This window comes from Halichoeres trimaculatus, unplaced genomic scaffold (genome assembly GCF_033239565.1).
Source record: "Halichoeres trimaculatus isolate MK-OKI-2021-1 unplaced genomic scaffold, fHalTri1.1 fHalTri1_scaffold_11, whole genome shotgun sequence".
NCBI classification, from domain to species: Eukaryota; Metazoa; Chordata; class Actinopteri; order Labriformes; family Labridae; genus Halichoeres; species Halichoeres trimaculatus.
The window spans coordinates 9,999,336-10,021,058 of record NW_027437189.1 but is presented as its reverse complement, the minus strand read 5'-3'; the positions used below and the strand labels follow the sequence as shown (position 1 = coordinate 10,021,058).

Here is a 21,723-nt window from a genome sequence, read left to right as displayed (position 1 = left end):
TTTAACATAATAATAGTGGTATTTGCCCTTTTATTGAGTAGATATCCGTTTCGATGTTCTAGTGTTTGAGACTGGGAACACATTCTTACGCCCACCTTTCACTTTGTTTATGCTTGGTATATCTTGTGCGCACTTCCTGAGCATTTTTTCGGGGGGTGTCGGGGAGTGTCGGGGGTAACTCTGCAATCCTCCAAAGAGAAGAAGTCAGTTTCCCCTTGACATCAGTTATTCACATCCGAAGCACATAAGCAGAACTCAGACCATCGAAAAGTGAAGTTTTGTTTCCGTCTGCGAAGAGGAGGCGTCAACTGACTGACAATGTTGCACTCGGGGGAGGGGTATTATAAAAGGTAAATGATCTACATTTGTCACATGATTATTGAGGATATAGTACCTCTGCGTGATTAAATCACGGGCGAAAGATTAGGTGGATTGTGAAGTAGCTCACAGCTAAAGTCGTTATCTGTGCTTACTTGATGGAGTATAAGCCAATAATGAGGTATGGCACACACTATTTGTCGTTTTGGACTCTTGACTTTTTTCTCTCTGTGTCACTGCCCTAACTTTCGTTTTCCGTTACTTGCAGCCACCAGAACCCAAATTACGGAATCGCCAACCCTGGGTATGTCCCAGCTGCAGAGGGAGGGCCTGGTAAGACAAATGGAGTTTTTAATTAAGCTTTAGAACAAAAAAGTAGTTAACATGTTGATTTTTTTAATCAAATTTAAGCAAGGTATAAATACACCTATCCGTTGTACAGTTCAGTCTTCAGAGCAGTGACGTCATTTCTACGTGCAGGTTAAGTGAGGTGTCTCACATCGCGCTCGCTGCGGTTGCTTTTCGTTCAGCTGAAGATTCTCAGAAGTTTGGGTGTTTAAAAATACACCCACACTGTTAACAAGTCTTTAGTATAGCCATAAATATCTCATGATGTTTAACAGCACGGAGGCGCAAGGTAAGTCACTCACGACTCTTGTCTTCTGGCGCTTTCATGTAGCGACATGTTATAAACTACAGAATTTAGCTTGGCTTCGTGAAAAATGGAGATTTGAACACAAGAGACAGAATGAGTTTCTGTTTTTAGACTGTTTGTTTTTGTTATGCATGAAAACTTTAAAAGATTTAACTTCAGAAATGCTGGATTTATCCCCATGACTAAAACAGGTTCTTCTGGTTTCTTTAAGCAATGTTTGCCCCACCCGCTGCAGACTCCCAGGGCCCGAGCGCACCTCCGGCCAGCATGTTTGATAGTGTGCCTGGGTATGAAGGAACAGTGGCGGGAGGAGGAGGTAAAACCACTTTAATTTATACTTTCTACGGCACTAATAATTCTACTGGTGACTTTTATGAACAATATATGCTGGTTACCTTATTGAGTACATCACACCTGGTCTATCTGGTCTGACATTAACACAGCTGTCCTAAGAGACCTGTTTTCAACTATTACTATTTTTTAAGTGTATAGCAAAGTTTTGTTCAAATTTTCTATGTTGAAATGATTAAATCATTTAGGTTTTAATCCTGTGCACTTAATATTTAACTCCCTCTCTTGTTTAAAAAATTGGCAGAACAACATAGACACCCTTCTTTACTCATAATATAGGATCAAGTGTTTATGGCCAAGCTGTAAGATTTCAATAGTGTACCAAATAGTGGCCACTAAGCACATAAAACTTACTGGAGAAGAAAAAAAAAGAAATTATTTATCCCAAGAAAGAGCAATGATCCTTTAATTTCTATTGTAGGTGGATTTCTTCCTCCTCCAATGCCCACTTTCCCAGTTCCTCAGCCTGAACCTACACCTCAACAACCAAACTGGAAGTAAGGTTTAAACCATTTTTCTTCTTTCCCACATGACTGTTAAAGTATTGCAAAAGACTTTCTGTCAAAGCATATAGTAGCAAGCTAAGCACTTCCTCGCTTCCTCCTAAGGTTGAGACCCCATGACATATTGAGTCTCTTTCTCACACTACTTACAGTATCCCATCTATCACTGAGGAGACAGCACGGGAGGCATTTGTCCTGTTTGCATCCAGCAAGTGCTGCTACAGTTCTTCACCAGCAAAGGATGGTGTTATAACTAACATGGAGGCATTTAACACATACAGGGTAAGGAATGATCTATTTATAGGATTGTGTTTAAAAAGCTCACAAGAAAAGCACACAACTCAGTAAAAGTTTTATAGGGCCTAGAGCAAATAAGTAAGTCATGTTTTCTCTGTTAATGTCTTGTTGCAGTACCGCCTGGAAACCTTCACTGAATCAAGATCTACAGAGTGGAGTCATGAACCATACCATGGTGCACCTCTATTGTGTTGTTTTGTTCTGTCAGTTTTTTTCTGCGGTCAGTTATTTGGAAGGAATGCTCACTCACTAGACATTGCGCTGTTTTATTTCGATCAGGCCAACCAGTGGATGCCTTTGCCCAACCTCCTCCAGGGCCGTGGGATATTCCTGCCAAATCCCCCAACTTTTTCGTGGATGACAAACAGATCATCAGGGTTCCCTATACATCATCTATGAAGGTAAATAGTGTCAGACAAGACTGTAAGTACCACAGCTCCTGTGAGTAGTTTTGGAAGTCATTTTCTGACTACAAACATTTCATTCACAGACCTGCCATACTTGTATGGGAATGGGGAGAAAACCTTGCAAAGACTGTGCAGGGGCTGGAAATGTAAGTATTTTACATGAGCTAGCCAAGCTTGAAAGACCTTGATTGAGATCATCTGATAGTATTATTTTCCTTCTTGCCTCCTCCTGCTAGAAAGTCTGCTGGGTCTGCAACGGGTCAGGTTTTCGCCACGGAGATGACCGATGCCACCACTGCAGTGGTAGAGGGAGGGAAAAGTGAGTGTTCATCACAGCTCTCTTAGATTTTCAATAAAGAGAAAAGCCATCTATGTAGATTAAAGATTACTTATGGTTATCAAATAATTCTGTTTTCAGCTGCAACCATTGCCATGGGCAAGGATCCAAGCAGTGTGATACATGCCATGGAAAACAGCAGCTTCTTGTCTACATCAACCTTACTGTGAAATGGTACTGCTTCAACTTCCATCAAAAATGTTTAACTTGAATAATACTATATATTATTCTTCATCATTAGTTGCTGATTAACTGTTAGTTAGGAGTTGTAAATGTCAACCTGATTTGTTGTTTCATTTATGAAAATGCTTACAGGACCACCAATACTGATAACTATGTTGTGGAACAGTCAAGTGGTCTGCAGTTGGCCAACCTGAGTAAGGTGACTGGCAAGGAGCTCTTCAGAGACTCTAATTACATGGTAAAATTTCCTTTAATGCTTTTATAAGGTGCACACCATTTATATAGAAAGAAACTATTAGTTTAATTGTACCACAAGGCCAATTAAAGTTAAATTTTGACTAAAATCATTTGATGACTAAACTGATAATCAAGCTCGCTAATATGTGCAATATAACACTTCTCCAACAGAGTTACAGGGTGTTCGCACAAATGGTGTAATAACTATGTTGAGAAAAAAAATCCTGCAATACATTTCACCACCCTTTCAAAATAATTGCCAAGGTCATTAAAAACCTTAGCCTGATGTTGTTCCTGCCACACTCTTGCTTTTAGGTGCAATTAGTCATCCAAGAAATGGATGTCATGTAAAAAGTAACACTATATAATTGTGATCACCTTGTGCAGGTGTACCCGGTGATGGGCTTTCCAGATGCAAATGTGGTGAATTCTGCACAGCGCCTTGTGAGTGAACACCAGGCCAAGTTCTCCCAGACATCACGCATTCTACAACAGGTAACAATGCACCTACTCGGTTTATATCTTACTGCTTTGTATTGTTAATGGATTGGATGATACACATGGCTATACTGACCAAGTTTTGCATCTTTGTGACATGCTGATGTTTGCTTTCTTTGTCTGCAGCGTCAAACCATAGAGCTGATCCCTGTCACCAAAGTCACCTACTCATGGAAAGGGAAATCACACATTTATTTTGTTTACGGGAATGAGTTCCAAGTCAATGCAGATAATTATCCAGCTACATGTTGCTGTACAATAATGTAATTGCAATGGTTCCATATGAAGGCTTTTTCATTCCAGATCGTTTCGGTTCCAGATTGCTGGGTATCAACTCACTGCAGTTTCTAACTTTGTCCTAGTAATGGGGGAGTCCCCAGACATGAAGGTGTTTGTGTCCTGTTAACGCCATCCATCAAGCCGAGGTGAATAAGGGGATTTGACCAATGAACTCCCCATTAGTCAATGCTAACACCTTCTAATTTGTTATCTTCAAGGCTACACAGCAGATCAATATATTTTTGATTCACTATTGCAATATTACTGTTTGACTAAAAAAAGATTTTATTTTGTACTATTTGTGCATGTACCAAAGAAGAAAAAGGCTTATTGAAACATTATGGATCACCAATACTACAATCACATAAGGGACCTTATAACATTTATATTTTTCATACATTTAGAAATCATTTTAAAATGTTATATTTTTGCAGTATTGATATTTTATATGAGCGACATGTATTTTAACATTATCTATTTACACGAATGGCAAAATATTGTTTTTTATATTAATGTGAACATATGATGTAAATGATCTCACCACAGAAGTGTGTCAGACCTGCTTTGCTTTAATCCATACGTCCGAATAAATGACAGATTGATTAATAAACGCTGTTTCGCAATGTTTTGCTGTTGAAAATTCCGTCATTAAAGGTGGACTGTCTGTCGCTCGTCAAATGACGTGGGGAACGTGTTCGCCATAATGATAATAAACGGCGAACACAAAGCTACAATAAAGCACATCAAGCTTTGGCTGTAAAGCGGTGATTGCTAAATAAATATTCACCGTCGAGTGCTCAAGCCTTGACTGGCTCCACTGGATATAAGCCTCAGTAATATCGGTGGAAACGAAGAAGAACTGAGCGGGACAACGAGGTAAAGTTAGCATGCTAGCTATATAGCCAGGCTTACCTGTGTAGCTAGCTGGTACCTCAGTGCTAGAATACATGTACAGGCAGGTTTCATTGACTCGAGTATGTTGTGAATTTGACAGAAACAGCAGTACATGTCGAGGCGGCACATGCCTAATGCAAACTTAAACATTGGATACCGGGAAAGCACGCCGCAAGAAAGACGCTAGCAAATCAAACAGAATAGCTTCCTTGGTTAGCCACAGTCTTGCTAGCCAAACATCGCAACAGGCAGTTTGTGGAGAACACTGCTGCCCCATACAACAAATATCCGATGTAAGATAATGTCAGTCAACAAGAAAAGTTTTGTAGCTGAATTAGCGGTCCTCAGGCTAAATTGATAACGTACAAGGTTTTCCACCTGTATTTCCTTGAACAGTTAGAGTCTTTAGTGTTTGACAGTTGCTGTCCCAGGAGAGCAGCAGCAGCACCTGCACACGGCCACTTTATTATTATTATTATTTTGATTGATGGAAGCGATGAGGCGAATCCGATTCTTCACTCTGTATGATGCCACACCCGAGAAAAATACTAGCAGTGCTCTGGTTTTGGAATAAAAATAAAAATGAAATAATCATAGTGCCGAAAAAACAGCACAGAAACACAATTATTATTTAAATGTATCTGCCTTCACTACACATCCCATATTTTCTTATTCTATATATTGTGTATTTCAGCCATATCTATTTTTTAATCTTTTAATGCATGGTATTCATTGTGGATAGCAAAGAAATTATTAGAGAAACATGTTTCTTTACTGTTCACTCAACATTCAACACTGAATTGTGAACAAATAATTTATTTAGTTTCATCCAGCTGTACTAAATTATACATACAATTGTTTCTGTAACTTATCTTTAATTAAACTGCTTACAATTCATGTTTTTGTCCTATATTAAAACTGAGAAGTGTACATCTTATGCCTGGCCTGTGTTTGTGTCTGTAGTGTTTGTGTTGACTTCATATGATTAATTCATAGCACTCAGTACTGTACTCTGTTGAGCCCCTCTGGAGTGGCAGGCCATCATGACTTAAATGTGACAGATATGTTTGTACTTGACAGGCTTTGCTATGGCGTCTGTGTCTGCCAGTGTGGACTCCAAAGCAGAGCTGACTGCTCTACTGGAACAGTGGGAGCGGGAACAGCAAGGCAGCACCCAGGAGCTGGTGAACATCCTTACCAAGTAAGTTATCATTTCCTTTTTCTGTTTATTCCCTTCATGATATGTTACTTGTTAAAGCTGTTTTGGTGTGTGTGATCTTAAGGTGATCAGTATATTGATGATCTGAACTTTTCAGAATTTCAGAGCTTGTTGAGAAAGAAACAGAAGAATACCACAAAGCAGATCCAGATCCATTTGACGACCGCCATCCTGGTATAATAAAAGACATCTGGCTTATGATCAAAATATCAGAATTTTAAATATGGAGTATGTTTTTCACATTTACTATTTGACCTCTAGGGAGAGCTGATCCAGAATGCGTGTTAGGGCACCTGCTCAAGATCCTGTTCAAGAATGATGATTTTATGAACACAGTAAGAGTGCTTAAACTTAGTCTCTTGTTGAAAGTAATGGCCAGTTTTTAGTTTTCAGACAGAAAATAACATTTTTTTCCTCTTTGTAGCTGGTAAATAGTTATGTGATGACGAGCAGGGAATTCTCCCTCAATGCAGCAGCTTGTCGTCTGCTCCAGAACATTATGCCCGGTCTGGAGACAGCTGTGGTCTTCCAAGAGAAGGTGAGCCATTTCTGCATTATTCAGGAATAACAGTTTTCTTTGCGCTCTTTTGAGAGCACTGCTTTACTCTTTGTCAGCTGAAATGTTACCTTATAATACCTTTTTAATTTGAACAGATATACAACATGCTGAGTTTAAGGGTTTGAGGAACATAAAGTAATATAATTTTATGTTCCTTGTGCTGCTTCAAGGTAAAGAAGTGTTGTATTTTTATGAGCCTCCCACGGTTTACCACAGAGGCACAGCTGTGCATTTGAAAGAGGTAAAAGGTAAAGGTAAAGCAGGGATGCTAAGGGATATAAAAGATGACTATCTGATAAAGCAAAGTTTGTAAGCACAGTCATTTGAGGGTTTGTGCTCTTGAAAATACAAACAGATGCAGTTAGTCATAAAACACCTCTACTGACACAAGTGATTTGAAAACATCTGTGTTGTTTGTTCGGTCACAGTCCAGCTTTCAAGGTAGTTACACTTTAATTGACCCTTCGTGACAGCTGATTTGAGTGCATGGATTACCTTTCACCAGCACTTTTTTCAAGTGTTATAAAATCTTTAGAAGTATTTAGAATGATTATTTTCTTTACTTAAAAAAAACGGTGCTTTGGATTCTGTAATTATAACTTGAGAAACTTTGCTGCTCTCCTGTTTCTTTTTTCTCAACTTATGAAACTGTCTTCTTTTTGGCTTTAACAGGAGGGCATAGTGGAAAGGCTTTTTAAGTGGGCTCAGGAGGCTGAGCAGCCCCTCAGGATTTACGCCACAGGCTTGTTGGCTGGAGCCATGGAGAACCAGGACATTGCAGCCAACTACAGAGAGGAGAACTCTGTTTTGGTCAGTATGGGTTGTCTGAGGTTTCAAATGTCTGTTTGAGAAACATAGATCTCCACAGTGGTTCACTAAGACCTCTGATTAACAATCAAACTCTGCTCAGGATCAGAGCACTATGCTTATCATCGGTAGTTTGTGTTTCTTTGCAGCTCCCCGTCAACTTGTTTTTCATGCTTTGCTTTGACAGGTGCCTTTGATGCTGCATCGGTTGCGTGAGCTCCAGGATAAAGATGCTGAGAACAAAAGGGAAATCAAACGGCCCAGCCCCAGGAAGACTCTGGGTGAGCCTTTGCTGCCCTTGGATGAGGAGACCATTGACGGAGGCTTTGAAGACAAGCCTTTCACACTCGGCAGGAATGGAGCAGAAAGAGAGGGGACGGGGACAGAGGAGGATGGCGACATACACCTCTCGACCATCGAACCTGAAAACGAGCTTTCATTCCGTCTCAACTCCCCTCACAAGACCAGCAGCCGTGCCAACTCAGCTGTTAAAACCATGATGAAGCCCATGTCTGCCCCCAGCTCACTGACTCATCAAGGCATGTCTGATGGCAGCAGTTACCTGAGACGGAGAGCAGAGAGGGACAGCGGCAGGATCTCAAAGCAAAAACTGAACTTCTCTTTGCCAGATCCTGAGAGGAACTTCAGTGAGCTGTCAAACAGCAGCTGGTCTGAGATGAGCCCCTGGGTGATTGGTAACAACTATCATCTCTACCCCCTAACCCCTGAGATTGAGCAGAGGCTCATCCTGCAGTACCTCACTCCTCTGGGGGAATACCAGGAGGTAAATCACATTTGATGCAAATCGAGGATTCCTTTGAGCTGTTACCTCCCTTGTCCTGTCAGACACTTACCAGCAGGTGTCAGTCTTCTTTAACTTTTATAGACAAGTGTTTTGTCAAAGGAAATTCCTATTGATTTATACACCAAAGAGTAGACATTTTTCTCCCTTTTTGACTTTTCTCTTTGCAGTGTGCAGGTTTTTATGAAGATGACTGAAATAATTGTGTTTCCCATGATCATTCCTTCTCCTGTCTGCAGCTGCTTGCGGTGTTCATGCAGATGGGAGCTCGAGAGCTGCTCATGCATTATATGGATCTAAAACAGACCAATGATGTGCAGCTGACCTTTGAGGCTCTTAAGGTAAATGCTATCTCTTGTAGCCCACCCTTCTTAGTAAACACAAGCTGAAGCTTTTTTGTGACTTCTCTCTTTCTCTTTTTTTTTTGCAGTACCTGGCTTCTCTGCTTCTACACAAGAAGTTTGCTGCAGAGTTTGTTGCTCACGGAGGAGTTCAAAAGTTGCTGGAAATCCCACGGCCATCAATGGCAGCTACTGGAGTGTCACTGTGCCTCTACTACCTTGCGTATAACCAGGATGCCATGGAGAGGGTATAAAACAGACACACGTGCATATTCACATGAATCTGAAACGCTACCATAATGATTCCTGATTTGGTGGCTTTTCTGTAAGAGAACTCTTTAAAAAATCACTGTTTATTCAGGGGATCATCTTCACAATATTAAGGTTTCTGTTGTTTTATGACACCAGGTTTCATCAGCATTACACATCTTTTGGAGCGGTTCACATTTGTATTCATTGTGGCGTCCTCTCCTCTCAAGGTGTGCATGCTACCCCACTCCATCCTGTCAGATGTGGTTGGTTACACGCTGTGGCTGCTGGAGTGCTCGCACGCGTCCGGCTGCTGCCACGCCACGATGTTCTTCTCCATTTCCTTCTCGTTTCGTGCCGTGCTGGAGCTCTTTGACAAGCAGGATGGGCTCAGACGCCTCGTCAATCTGGTAAGACAAAATCGCTGTCTCTTTTATGACATACTTTATATAAGCATGCTGTTCAAACACCCTTTGGATGGACATACAAATAAAAACACAAATTTACCTGATGCAGATTTTGTACTAGCAAATAATCCATCCTGACTGTCTCTAGATCAGCACGCTGGAGATCCTGAACCCTGATGACCAGGGGGCGCTGCTAAGTGATGATGAGATTTTCTCCAGTAGGCAGACAGCCAAGCACACCTGCATGGCTCTGCGCAGGTACTTTGAGGCCCATCTGGCAATCAAGGTGGAGCAAGTGAAGCAGTCCCTGCAGCGCACAGAAGGGGGCGCTCCAATTCATTCCCAACCATATTATAAGGTATGCATAAAGCAAGGAATAAGTGAGAATGACCCAGCTGCACTAAATCAACACATATTCTACTCATTCATTCTGTTCATGGTTCAGTAACTCGGAGTTTATGTTCGTGTAATGATTAAAGCTGTTCTTGTCCTGTTCTCACCTTGTTCTGCAGGCGGTCAGCTACAGCCGTGAGCAGGTGGTGGAAATGATGGAGTTTCTCATCGAGTATGGCCCACTCCGACTGTACTGGGAACCAGCAGAAGTCTTTCACAAGCTGTCCTGTGTTCAGCTCCTCCTGCAGCTCATTTCCATTGCCTGTGACTGGAGGACGTACTATGGCAGGTAGGATCAGGATCAGAAAACAAGTCTTCTGCCTGTTTCGTTTCTTTCTTTTGTGATTGTTTTTTTTCTTTCTCTGTAGGAGTGATACAGTGCGTTATGCCCTTGACATCCTGAGTATCCTCACAGTGGTTCCAAAGACCCAGCTGTTGCTGTCTGAAGCTGTGGCTGTCCTGGATGAGGGGGGATCCAGTGTTTCCACTGTTGGTAGGTCTTATCAGACTGTCATATAATAAACAAATCACCACCCTTTGAAACATTCACTATAGTGTTATCTTAAATCCGACTCTCATCTGTACTTTTGTATTTTAATTAAACGTCTTACATACAGAAAAACAACCTCAGACACATAACAGCATAGCAGCAGATATAAAGAGAATGGGAGTTGAGATCAGTGGTAGTAGTACTATGCACTGTTAGTAATAACAGGGAGAGGCTTTGTAGTATCCGTTTTGTTTGTTTCATACAACCTGTGCCCAGTCCTGCCGAGGGATTGGCACCACTTCAAGTATTATTTCCCTGCAAGGTTTTTCATTTCATTGTTTGTTTTGTTTTTTCCCCCTCTCAGGGATGAGTATCGTCCTGGCGGTGGCGGAGGGAGAGGTGTTTGTGAATGATGCCGAGATTCAGAAGTCAGCTCTGCAGGTCGTCATCAACTGTGTCTGTGCTCCAGACAAACGCATGTCCAGCATTGGCAAGTTCATCGCAGGAACCCCCCGCCGCCGCCTGCCTCAGCAGACCAAAGCCAGCGAGAGCGTGCTCACTAAGATGTGGAATGTGGTACAATCCAACAATGGCATCAAGGTAGAGTTTCCTTTCACTATTCACCACCTGTTTTGTGAGTTTTACTTTCTTATGTCTTTTTTTTGGACATTTTATAAAAAAGGAGCCTCAAAGGTGTTCTGGTTATTCTGGAAGACAAGCTGTTTCAAGTTGTGACAGTGGCTGAAAGGCACATTTCTGCTTTCTGACAGCTCTTGCTAAGTGCTGTCTTAAATGGACTGGTTAAAAGTGCCTCTAAAGTGCCTTTCTCTGGGAACAGTGAACTTTTTTGACCCTTTTTAAAGCCTTAGATTCACCCTTTAAGTGCAACAACCACAAACGTAATGCTGGGGAGCTATAATGCAAGGGGCAGTACTGCACTATTTTATATCATGCAGAGGAATTATGTGAATTAGTCTTGAAAATCATCTTGCTGAGAAGCTACATGGTGTTGTGGCCTCAGTCAGTCAGTGCACTTAGAAAAAACGCAGTGAAAACAGTCCAACATGGCCTCAGCTCTGTCATCTGTTGTTTTTAGGTGCTGCTGTCTCTGCTGACAGTGAAGATGCCCATTACTGATGCAGATCAGATCCGAGCTCTGGCCTGTAAGGCTCTAGTGGGTCTGTCTCGCTCCAGCACCGTCAGACAGATCATCAGCAAGCTGCCTTTGTTCAGCAGTGGACACATCCAGCAGCTCATGAAGGAGCCTGTGCTCCAAGACAAACGCAGCGAGCATGTCAAGTTCTGTAAGTTTGCGGCCGAGCTGATAGAGAGGATCTCTGGGAAGCCGCTGCTAATCGGTACGGATGTGTCTCTGGCATGGCTGCAGAGAGCCAGTGTGGTTGCTCAGTCCAGGATCAGCTTTCCTGAGAAAGAGCTGCTGCTGCTCATTAGAAACCACCTTGTTGCAAAAGGCCTTCAGGACACCGCCACCACTCTCACAAAAGAGGCGGACCTTCCGATGTCCTGTCTTTCTCATTCCTCACATTCAACTTCTGCGTTTCCTCCTGTCGCTCCTCCTCCACCTGCGTCCCCTGTTGCTACTCTCCCTCGCACACCACGGCTGGCAAATGGTGTCGGCTCCAGACTCGGAAACCATCCCCCTCATTCTTCTACCCCGGGATCCAGCAACCCACAACCACGACCCTGCACATCCCAGCCTGCTGTGTGTCCCTCTTCTTCAGCTGCTGCTTTCCCGTCAACGTCTGTCCCCCACTGTAGCAACGGCTCACCTCTGATTGGACGAATCGTTTTCTCTCGTGAACGGCAAACAGGGTGCAGTGCTGTAACCTGTAAAAAGCCTCGTGTGCTGAGGCAAAAGTCTGACCATGGTGCTTTCAGCCAGAGTCCAGCCATGAAGAAGCAGTTTGACAGACACCTGCCCTCCCCCCCTGCATTGGACAGCATCATCACAGAGTACCTGAGGGAGCAGCACGCACGCTGTAAAAACCCCGTGGCAACATGCCCGCCCTTCTCTCTCTTCACACCCCATCAGTGCCCAGAGCCCAAACAGAGACGACAAGCACCCATCAACTTCACCTCCCGACACACACGGAGGGTCATTTATCCCAAATATGGAGGAGTGGATGGAGGCTGCTTTGACAGACATCTCATCTTCAGCAGGTAGGAGGCTTTCTTAGAGTCAGGCCTCCTTTTCTGAGCACAAAAACATTCCCCCAAACATCATTTCTCTGCTCTCATTTCCCAGGTTTCGTCCAATCTCAGTGTTCAGGGAGGCGGATGAGGACGAGAGTGGATTCATGTGTTGTGCCTTCTCAGCTCGCGAGCGCTTCCTGATGCTCGGGACGTGCACAGGGCAGCTCAAACTCTACAACGTGTTTACAGGCCAGGAGGAAGCCAGCTACAGCTGTCACAGTTCAGCCATCACTCACCTGGAGCCTTCACGGGTCTGTCGAGAACAACTTTAGATACAAGAAAGCTTAACTCTGTGTTGCTGTGGTTGCTAAATATAACCGTCTCTTTTACATGTTCGTTTTGTTACATTCTGCTATGTGAGGAAATATCTTTAGCTCTGTTTTCTCCTTTTGAATGTCAGAGTTTGAGACGTGTTTAGAGCTAGCTAGGAAGACAGTATTCATCCTGAAATGTTTAGTAAAATAGGAGACTTTCTTGATTTAGTAGTTAGCCTTTTTATAATGAACATTATCAGCATAATCACTGAGGATGGGTACCAAATTAGGTACTTTTATAGGTACCAACCAAATTCTGTCAAAAGTACCGGTTAGCACTTCACAAAAAAATTAAAAGGTACCATGTTTAGGTTCCTAAATGCATCCTTGTGACTGTGAGGGAGTGGGAGAGTAGGTGATTTTTCATGCTAGACTTGAACACAGCATTATAAGATCAAATATTGAATAAATAAATGTTGAATTGAAAAAAATATATATTTTATTTTGAAGCAAATTGTTATTTTTTTATCACATAAACACAAAAATGTACCAAAAATTAGAGATGGTACCGTTTACAAATGAAGCGGTACGGTACTGGTGCCTGGTACCTGGCAATTAGTATTGGTGCTCAACGATACCAATTTTTGGTACTTTTTTGTGTTTATGTGGTAAAAAATAGCAATTTGTTAAAATGATAAAAAAAAAAAATTCTTTCAATTTGACATATTTATTCTTCAGTATTGCAATGCTGTGTTCATGTCCAGCACGGAAAGTCCCCTTCTCTTCCTCTCCCTTATAGTCACAAGGATGCATTCAGGTACTTAAACTTGGTACCTTTTGAGTTTACATGAATTGGTACCCGATACTTTTGGCAGAATTTGGTCAGTACCTTTAAAAGTACTGTTGAGTACCAAATTGACAGGTACAGGGCATCAGGATGGGGCATCGTATCAAATGTTTCAAATGTGAAAGGTACCCATCCCTAATAATCACTGACTCTTGATTGTCTTATGTCGTTGTTATATTTACACCCTGTGAAACAAAAATCATAGTTTTAAGCAGAACACTTTGAAATATCCCAAATTTTAAATCATCATATTCTGTATTTTTCAGGACGGCTCTCTGCTCCTAACCTCAGCCTCTTGGAGTTACCCTCTGTCTGCACTTTGGGGCATGAAATCAGTCTTCATCATGAAGTAGGTGGCACTGAAATTTTACTAAGCACATAAAACATTCATTCTTTCAAATCGAGATGTGAAATATTGAAGCATTTGGAGTGCGTAGCTGACAGCATGTGCAACACAACTTCTGTCTGAATGTAAACCGTCACTCAACAGTCAAACCAAGCACACCCACTGCCTCATGTATGTGGGTTTGCTCAAAACCAACAGCTTTATTCTGTCAAAGACGGAGCTGCAGAGAGGATGCTGTTTAATTATGAACGCTAACAGCCTGAGGGCTGCAGTCTTTGGTTCATGGGACACAAGCACTTCACTTCATTCATTCGCGCAGTTTAACTGAGGCAAAACTGAGAATCTCGTGATTTGGATTTGTCTTTAAACAATTATAAGTTTGAATAAACTGAGCTTTTAAAAGCATGTTTATAATTAAAAGTTAAAATGATGCTCTTGTCAACCTCAGGCACTCCTTTCTCGGCGACCATTACGTGGAATTCAGTAAGCTCTCACAGGACCATGTGATCGGGACGAAAGAACATGTAGCACGTGTAAGCATGTCAGACCTCTTTTTCAGGATTATGGTGTTAAATTATAGATCCAACGATGGATGCTCATGTTGAGCTCTCCTCTCTTCCAGATTTATGACATCCAGACAGGTCAGGTGACTCTGACGTTAAACAACCCCGACTTGGCGAACAACTACAAGAGGAACTGTGCTACCTTCAACCCCACAGACGACCTGGTGCTGAACGACGGTGTACTGTGGGACGTCCGCACGGCTCAGGCAATCCACAAGTTTGACAAGTTCAACATGAACATCAGCGGTGTGTTCCACCCTAACGGCCTGGAGGTCATCATCAACACGGAGATTGTATCCTTGAAACTGGACTATTTGGGCTGGGAGAGAGAATAAAGAAAAGTAGAAATAGTAACAAATGCCTTTTATTTATTGTTCATGGCTAGGAGCCTTCTTCAGGAGCGGTAAAGTGGGACCAAAACCATATTTCCTGTTTAATCCAAGCCATATCAGCAGCTTCAACAAAGAAAGATCCTGTGCCTGGTGTGTTTAAATAGACGATGTTCTTTGTCTTTAACACAGTAATACATTGACTGTGAACCATTTTTCTCTGAACGTGCACTAACACAGAGTCATGCTAAAGCTTTCAGGATAATTCAAAGCGGTTAACAAGCAGAAACCACCATCCCTGCACTGCTGATAAATTGGAATAGAAAATCTAACCCAAGCCCTTTTCTGTAGTTAAGTTTGAACATTTTCTTTTGAGGATAAAATGTTTGATAATGACAATATCTGTATCCCAAAATAAAATCGTGTAGGTTTTAGTCTAACAGAAAACTCTGGCGCTGAAAATTGAAGCCAACGCAGGAGTGTACGGAAACGCAGTTCCCTAAGTGCCACTTACGGCTTGCTCTTAAAGCAAAGGGGTCTCTGATGGAGCCCATTTATAAAGCCTGCAGAGTTACAGCCTGGTACAAAAAGCAAAGCAATCTTGGTCTTTAAAACTTACTTCTGTAGTTATGATGCCTTCACAGGGTTTACAATTCTTTAACACATCTATTTTGATTAAATTAATTCTAAAAGGTAAACATATATTTGTAAAATTAAGGGTGTGGATGATTTGATAGACAGGTGGTTTTGGTGTAGATGTTTACCTGGGTGCTCAAGGCCTGCCGTCATAAATAGGTGGATGAAAAGTTTGGTGGAGAAGGGGCTAATCACCAGCATTACTCTCCCATTGAAACAAACCTGTGGCAACACTGAGTCTACAGCCATGATTTTCACACTAATAGTCTTTGGAATAATCTGTTTACTATCAAAAATAACTGGAAGATCAGTCTGTTTCTGCAGATTGACTTGTTTTAAGTCATGGCTGTACACCGGAACGTGTCATAAATCATACCTGATTCTATCTGCTCTGATAATGGGATGATTATTGAGCTTTCAATTCACCGCTGAACATTAAATATTTATTTCACTAAAAATTGATTTTACCTCCTTAGATATGGGTTTTAAAGTCTGTAATAAAATGCTTCAGATTTATGTGATTCAAATGAAAGATGAAGGAGATCATCGTCCTTAGCTTTAGCTTCAGTGGGATCTGAGGACCTTCCACCTCCTCCACACGGTACCAGCTCTGGACCAGTGCCGAATCGTCTTCAACAACAACGGCACCGTCATCTACGGAGGTAAAAAACACAGGAAGCCAATGAATGATCTGTGATGCGGAGTGTTTGGCATCAAGCCTACAACTCACTGCGCAGTCAGTGCGAGCGTGTGAAAGGTGTGTCTGATTTGAAGGCTGGTGATTATGAAGCAACGTGAGCATGTGTGTGTTTAGAGACCAGGAGGTGTGAACAGGGCCCGTTGAGGTGTGTGAGTCTTTGTGTGTGTGTGTGTGTGATACCACAGTCACACCAGAGAGCCATATGGACAAAAGCCTGAGTGTTGGACTGGAAACAGAGAGAACCAGCTGGTTTAAGCCTCCTCACAGGGCCGGCGATGGGTGTGCTGTTACGTCTCTGCCCAAAGGACGGCCACTTCAATGTCTAGTGCCCAAACCACTGACCAGCGTGATTTACAGTTTGTACTGATTCTCTGCTCTGATTCTTTCTTCTCTGTTGCTCTGTGTTCCTGCAGCAATGCTCCAGGCTGATGATGAAGACGACATGATGGACATGCAGATGAAAAGTCCATTCGGTTCATCGTTTAGGACCTTTAATGCTACAGACTACAAACCAATTGGTAAGACCTCCATGCCTCCCTTACATTGCTGTTTTTGTTAGCCTTTCATGATACACAATAATATTTCAAAGATTAACTTCTGACTCAGGTTCTTTGTTCTCTTTTCAGCAACAATCGATGTCAAGAGGAACATATTTGATCTTTGTACTGATACCAAAGACTGCTACTTAGCTGTGATTGAGGTAACTTCTGCTCATGATGTGGCTCAAGAACGGAAGCATTTTTTAAGTTAACATTACGGGCTGACATTTTTACTGCGTTTCCCATAGAACCAAGATTCTGTGAACACTGACACGGTGTGCAGGCTGTATGAAGTTGGCCGTCAGAGACTAGCAGAAGAAGAGGAGGAAGATGAGGAGGATCAGGTTTGTTTTTTAAAACTCTCAGCTTCTTTGGCTCCTTTTTTCTCAGGGAAGAAAAAAAACAAAATCTACCTTCTTTTTTGAATTTGTGTATCAGGAGGATGATGACCAGGAGGAAGACGATGATGATGACGAGGATTCGGACGATGACGTGGACACAGATCCTCTCATTGCCGAGCTGGAGAATGAGAACGGAGGAGAGGATGAAGACGACGAAGAGGAGGATGATGGGAATGATGAATTCTCTCCTTCTGATGAAGAAGTGGCTCGTCTTCTTGAAGATGATGTAGACGCTGGGGATGATGACGATGAAGAGGACAATGATGAGGATGACTCTGATAACGATGATGTTGATTTGGATGGAGATAACGGTAAGTGCTGCTTCAGCTGAACAACGTCTGATTTCCATAAGTTCAGACCAGTTCATAGAAAGTTCTTGTTTTTCGAAGTGTCTTAAATTTTCTGGATTTATTTTTATTTAGAGTTAAATCTAATTTGTCATCATGTTAGCTGTTGTCTCTAGATGGGCCTTTACAGTTACAGTGTAACTGTGTAACTAGATATAGAGCATTCATCATAAGATTAAGAGGACATAAGAGTTATTTACAACACAGAAATGCAATACACCAACAAAATAAGCCATCTTAAAACATGTTCTCGGAGCAGCATTGGCTCAGTGGCCCACATTGCCTGTCTTTCCTCAACTGTTTATCTAATAGACCAATTTACTGTTTGTGAACAGTTACGGCTCTGTGCACATCTTGGCAAAAGAAGTGCTGCAGAGTACAATGGTTTGTCAAGCAATGTGAGGGTGTTAACCACCAAAAAACGCATTTTTTACCTAAATGACACCAATTTGAGGGATGGTTAACAACTCCCAGGTTCTTGAGGAATCAGTGAGTGGATGGAAAACATGAACAGGTGGATGGATGTTTTTAGTGGAGAAATCCAGCTTGTACCTAAGAGAAGAGTTTGAACACAGAAGCTGGGCATTATCTGTTGACACTTGCAAGACAGTGAAGTATAAAGACATGAACTTGTGTCAAATAATCCAGAAACCCTTTCAAACCAAAAACTGCTGAGTCTGAGACCTGTGTTATAATAAAGGAGCCAGAAAACTACATCCAGATAAAGAACTGCACCGAAGATATCAAAATGTTAATGTTTTTTTAATTAAACACACAAAGTAAAATCAGGATTTAGAATATCCTTGTAAAAAAATATTTTTCTGTGGTTAAACTTTACTTTCTTCGGTTGGATAAAGAAGACAAATTTAATAACAGTCGCATACGTTGCTGGTGTTTTGGTGTAAAATGTGACCCTGTTAACTGATGACTTATCAGCCGACAATAACTAGCTGTGTTTCTATTACAACTAGAATCGTGCAAAACGTAAAAATCGCGATTAAATAATGGTAATGGAAACGCCACATTTTCGAAAAACCTTTCAAAGTTCGATAAAAAGTTTTTACACTCTCATGAGGTGGCTTTTCAGAAGTTAAGATATTGAAGTTTCTCGCAAAAATGTCACGTTGTCATAACAACGCACCTCCCTCACTTCCTTGTATGTGCCCACTGCCACATAAACAGACTCTGACAAGGACGCCTGTGAGCGGGTCAGAGAGCAGCAGGAGGGAGGGGCAGAGGTCTGTGTGCATGAGTGAGAGTATGTGAGCTGGAGATGATGATCTTCATTCAGTGTTTTGTTCGTGCCTGTTTTGAGTTAGCGTGATCAAAGCCAACAGTTTGAGAAGTGAATAAAAACACTTGTGTTCATGAATTGGCATCATCATAAGTGCAGCGTCAGGGCGGACATTATGTTTTACTTTACTCAAGTTGTGCGCAATTTTCTGGTCGTAATGGAAACACCGGCAAGGCGAAATTGTTCTTTATCAAAACTTCAGAAATATCGCCTTTATTTTGCAAATACACGTTAAGCTGAGAGTCAGCAGTTAGCATGGTCACTTTTTACTCCAGTACACCAGTAGTTCCAATACGGTCAGAACTGGACAGAAGTGGACACTTCTGATGCCAAAATGCACATGCAAAATTTCCAGAAAATATAACTTTAAAAAAGTTACAATAAAACTAATTAAAATCAATCATAATTAAAATGTTGCACTCTGTTATCCCTTTCTTTAATATTAGGTTAGTCATACTGTAGAAGTCACAGTGACATGTACTCTTTTATTGAGATTTTACAGTAAATGACTAAACACAGTTTAGATTTCTTTCTTAGTTTCTCAAATCTGGCTTGAAATTTCCCTGACTTGTTGTCAGAGCAGCTTGATCTACAAAAACCTGCAAAAATGTGTCTGTTTTCCAATCACCAAAGATCTTTTGTTCCACAAAGAAAGTAATTTTCTTACTCAATGACTCATTTTCTTGGATAGATAATAATTTTAAAAAAAAATCAATTTGTTTAGAAAACGCTTAAAAACTGTTCAACTTATCAAGGGTCATTTCATCTAATTTATCTGATTTCATACATCACGGTTTGTGTACAAATGTGAAGTAATACTGAAATTTAATCGTAAAATTGATTACTTGTAAAAACTGAAAGCTGCAGTGAAGAAACTGAGTTTTGAGATGACAGTGTAGAAAAAAAGAAACATCTCATGCTTTTGTGCCTGACACGGTGCATGCTGGGAGCTCTGCTTAGAGTCAAAGCTCATGATCAGCTGATAGTGTAAATGCTGAACATGGTTATCTCAGAACACTTTGTCCTGGATCATTTAAACAACATATTAATACTGCAGGGTAAATCAATGCTGCTGTTTGGTCCAGTTTCTGTTTTTATGCCTGTCTGCTCACTTAAAAGAAATCTTTGCCTTCCCAGTGGGATTAAAAAATTGCTGTGTCGGTTTATTCCAGCTGCTGAGAGACAGAGGAAGCAAGAATTTCAGGGAAAAAAATGGATATACTGCTCTTTCACATTGTGCCAAACCTGCACAGTATTTTGCCTTTTTGGCAGTTTTACTCCTGACCAAGTGACCTCTGCTGCGACACATTTCTAAATCTGCTTTGTCTATCGCATAAACAGACAGCTCCGACAACTCTGACCTTGAGGATGACATCATATTATCCCTGAACGAGTGAGGAGCCGTCAGCGACCGGGTGTGCGAAACTGGGCTGCGTGTCAAGACTTGTGCCTCAAAGACATTTGAGCTGCAGGGCAGGAGGCTAGAAAAAGGAGGATAATATCAGCAGATAAGGTGGGAGATAACATGGAGCACTGCCAGCGTGAAACAGTAGGTGTCTGCACTCTGAGTGGCGGGACACGGAAAGAACAATCTGACAGAAACGGAGGGGTAGAGGCACACGACTCATTGGTGGGCAAAATGATTGTATTTGATATAATTTTATAAAACAAAAGTGGGTTAGAAGATGAGCCAAATGGGCTGGTGTGTGGATGCAGCAGAGAGAAAAGTTTTATATTTGAGCACAGTAACGGCTCTTTAAATGAGCCTCTTCATTTGATATTGATTCACTCACTTTATAAGCCTCTGTTTGGTCACAGATTAGTGTTTGTAGGGGGAAAAGGCTTACATTTGCAGGGCTGTGCGTCTGCATTTGTTTGGCAAAGGATACAAAGCTCTCGAAAGCTTGTATCTTTCCAGAGAGCCTCAAATAATCACCCAAAAAGGACTCAAGTGTTGAATTTGGCAGCTAATGTAATTCACAAACATGTTTCAGATGCTTCAACGAGTGTCAGAACTACCTTAAAGTTTTGCTTTCACCATTTACAAACGACCAAAAACCACACCTAATAGTGCCATTTGTGATCATCACCTCCAGATTTTTATCCTGTAAATAGGGAAATCAGATCAGCTTAGTGCTGATTCTGAAGATAACTTGTGTGGACACTGTAACTATTGACACACCTGCTCACTGTCATCACAACGGACGTTCAGAGGCTGCTAAAGCTCTCTTCCAGCGATTTATTTTACAACCTTTTCTTCAGCCATGGAAGGTTTTTGTCAAGTGGATGAGTCTTAAAAAGATTATCATCCAATGAAACAGTTTGCTTCATTTTTTATTTAAAAACAAGGATGTTTCAAAGACTTTGGTCCAAGATGGGTAATACAGGGAAAAGCATCCCTTCAAAAAAGAGCGGATCCATCTGAACCTAAAAAAAGAGCTCTGAAACATGGTAAATAACAGAAGGTGTTGAAATTTCAGCAAAAATACTTTCATTTCAAATGTATTTCTCCCTCTGATGGAGCGACCAGAGACTTCAAACTCTGAACGTTGTGAAAACAAATGCCTTGTAGTTGCACACTTTTTGAAAGTAGTGTAAACATTAATTGTTTCTTTTGCCTTGTTTCTATTCATTTTTTCCTCTTTCTTTTCCATAAGGAGACTTCTAAGTTGACTTTCTTGGGACAGTTTATGTACAGCTTGTATGTATCTAAAGTATTTTTACTATAAATAAAGCTACAAAATTAGATTTTTTGGTGCTTCTTTTATCAAATGTGAATGATACCTGCCAGCAGTCGACATGTAGGAAGCTGCTAGGGAAAAGCTAGGGATGCACAATATATCGGTGTCAATATCGGTATCAGCAGATGTGTAAAAGTGATAGTTACTCATTAGCTGCCAGACATTTTTCAGAGCATCTTATATGATCTTTCAAGACCCAAATAATATTGTTTTCTATGGCTATATAAACACCATAACTACCTTAGAAGAGTGGATCCTCTTCTTTCATGTCTCTCTTCCTGTTTTT

The 21,723-nt window shown here is 41.4% G+C and overlaps 2 protein-coding genes across 4 annotated transcripts; both read left to right on the top strand.

The window, feature by feature from the left end:
• Positions 1–31: 31 nt before the first annotated feature.
• Positions 32–4,631, top strand: ssuh2rs1 (ssu-2 homolog, related sequence 1). Of its 3 annotated transcripts, none has more exons than XM_074682004.1 (13): positions 32–350; positions 587–651; positions 1,185–1,289; positions 1,746–1,821; positions 1,980–2,109; positions 2,239–2,299; positions 2,404–2,525; positions 2,615–2,677; positions 2,768–2,850; positions 2,950–3,042; positions 3,184–3,289; positions 3,676–3,783; positions 3,913–4,631. In XM_074682004.1, exons 1-13 carry the CDS (start codon positions 319–321, stop codon positions 4,051–4,053), a joined length of 1,185 nt encoding a protein of 394 aa, XP_074538105.1. In that variant the 5' UTR covers positions 32–318; the 3' UTR covers positions 4,054–4,631. The 3 variants fall into 3 exon arrangements, with proteins under 3 accessions (XP_074538105.1, XP_074538106.1, XP_074538107.1); XM_074682005.1 differs by lacking the exon at positions 32–350 and adding an exon at positions 359–499; XM_074682006.1 differs by lacking the exons at positions 32–350; positions 587–651 and adding an exon at positions 717–955.
• A 100-nt stretch (positions 4,632–4,731) lies between these two features.
• On the top strand, positions 4,732–21,442 carry dcaf1 (ddb1 and cul4 associated factor 1). Its single transcript, XM_074681491.1, has 25 exons — positions 4,732–4,941; positions 6,040–6,160; positions 6,276–6,352; positions 6,440–6,513; positions 6,603–6,716; positions 7,410–7,547; positions 7,732–8,328; positions 8,586–8,687; positions 8,777–8,935; positions 9,167–9,346; positions 9,492–9,701; positions 9,856–10,025; positions 10,105–10,229; positions 10,591–10,826; positions 11,323–12,407; positions 12,493–12,691; positions 13,808–13,890; positions 14,336–14,420; positions 14,510–14,743; positions 15,984–16,077; positions 16,529–16,633; positions 16,742–16,815; positions 16,903–16,998; positions 17,093–17,366; positions 20,038–21,442. Exons 2-25 carry the CDS (start codon positions 6,048–6,050, stop codon positions 20,091–20,093), a joined length of 4,680 nt encoding a protein of 1,559 aa, XP_074537592.1. The 5' UTR covers positions 4,732–4,941; positions 6,040–6,047; the 3' UTR covers positions 20,094–21,442.
• Positions 21,443–21,723: the final 281 nt, after the last annotated feature.

What these genes read in the sequence shown, in the direction of transcription:
- ssuh2rs1 (XM_074682004.1), top strand. Translation starts at nt 319, where the DNA reads ATGTTGCACTCGGGGGAGGGGTATTATAAAAG. An exon ending in GGGGAGGGGTATTATAAAAG is followed by an intron (nt 351 to 586) that starts GTAAATGATCTA and finishes CGTTACTTGCAG; the next exon opens with CCACCAGAACCCAAATTACG. An exon ending in CCTATACATCATCTATGAAG is followed by an intron (nt 2,526 to 2,614) that starts GTAAATAGTGTC and finishes TTTCATTCACAG; the next exon opens with ACCTGCCATACTTGTATGGG.
- dcaf1 (XM_074681491.1), top strand. Translation starts at nt 6,048, where the DNA reads ATGGCGTCTGTGTCTGCCAGTGTGGACTCCAAAGCAGAGCTGACTGCT. An exon ending in CTGGTGAACATCCTTACCAA is followed by an intron (nt 6,161 to 6,275) that starts GTAAGTTATCAT and finishes TGAACTTTTCAG; the next exon opens with AATTTCAGAGCTTGTTGAGA. An exon ending in CGGCACCGTCATCTACGGAG is followed by an intron (nt 16,078 to 16,528) that starts GTAAAAAACACA and finishes GTGTTCCTGCAG; the next exon opens with CAATGCTCCAGGCTGATGAT.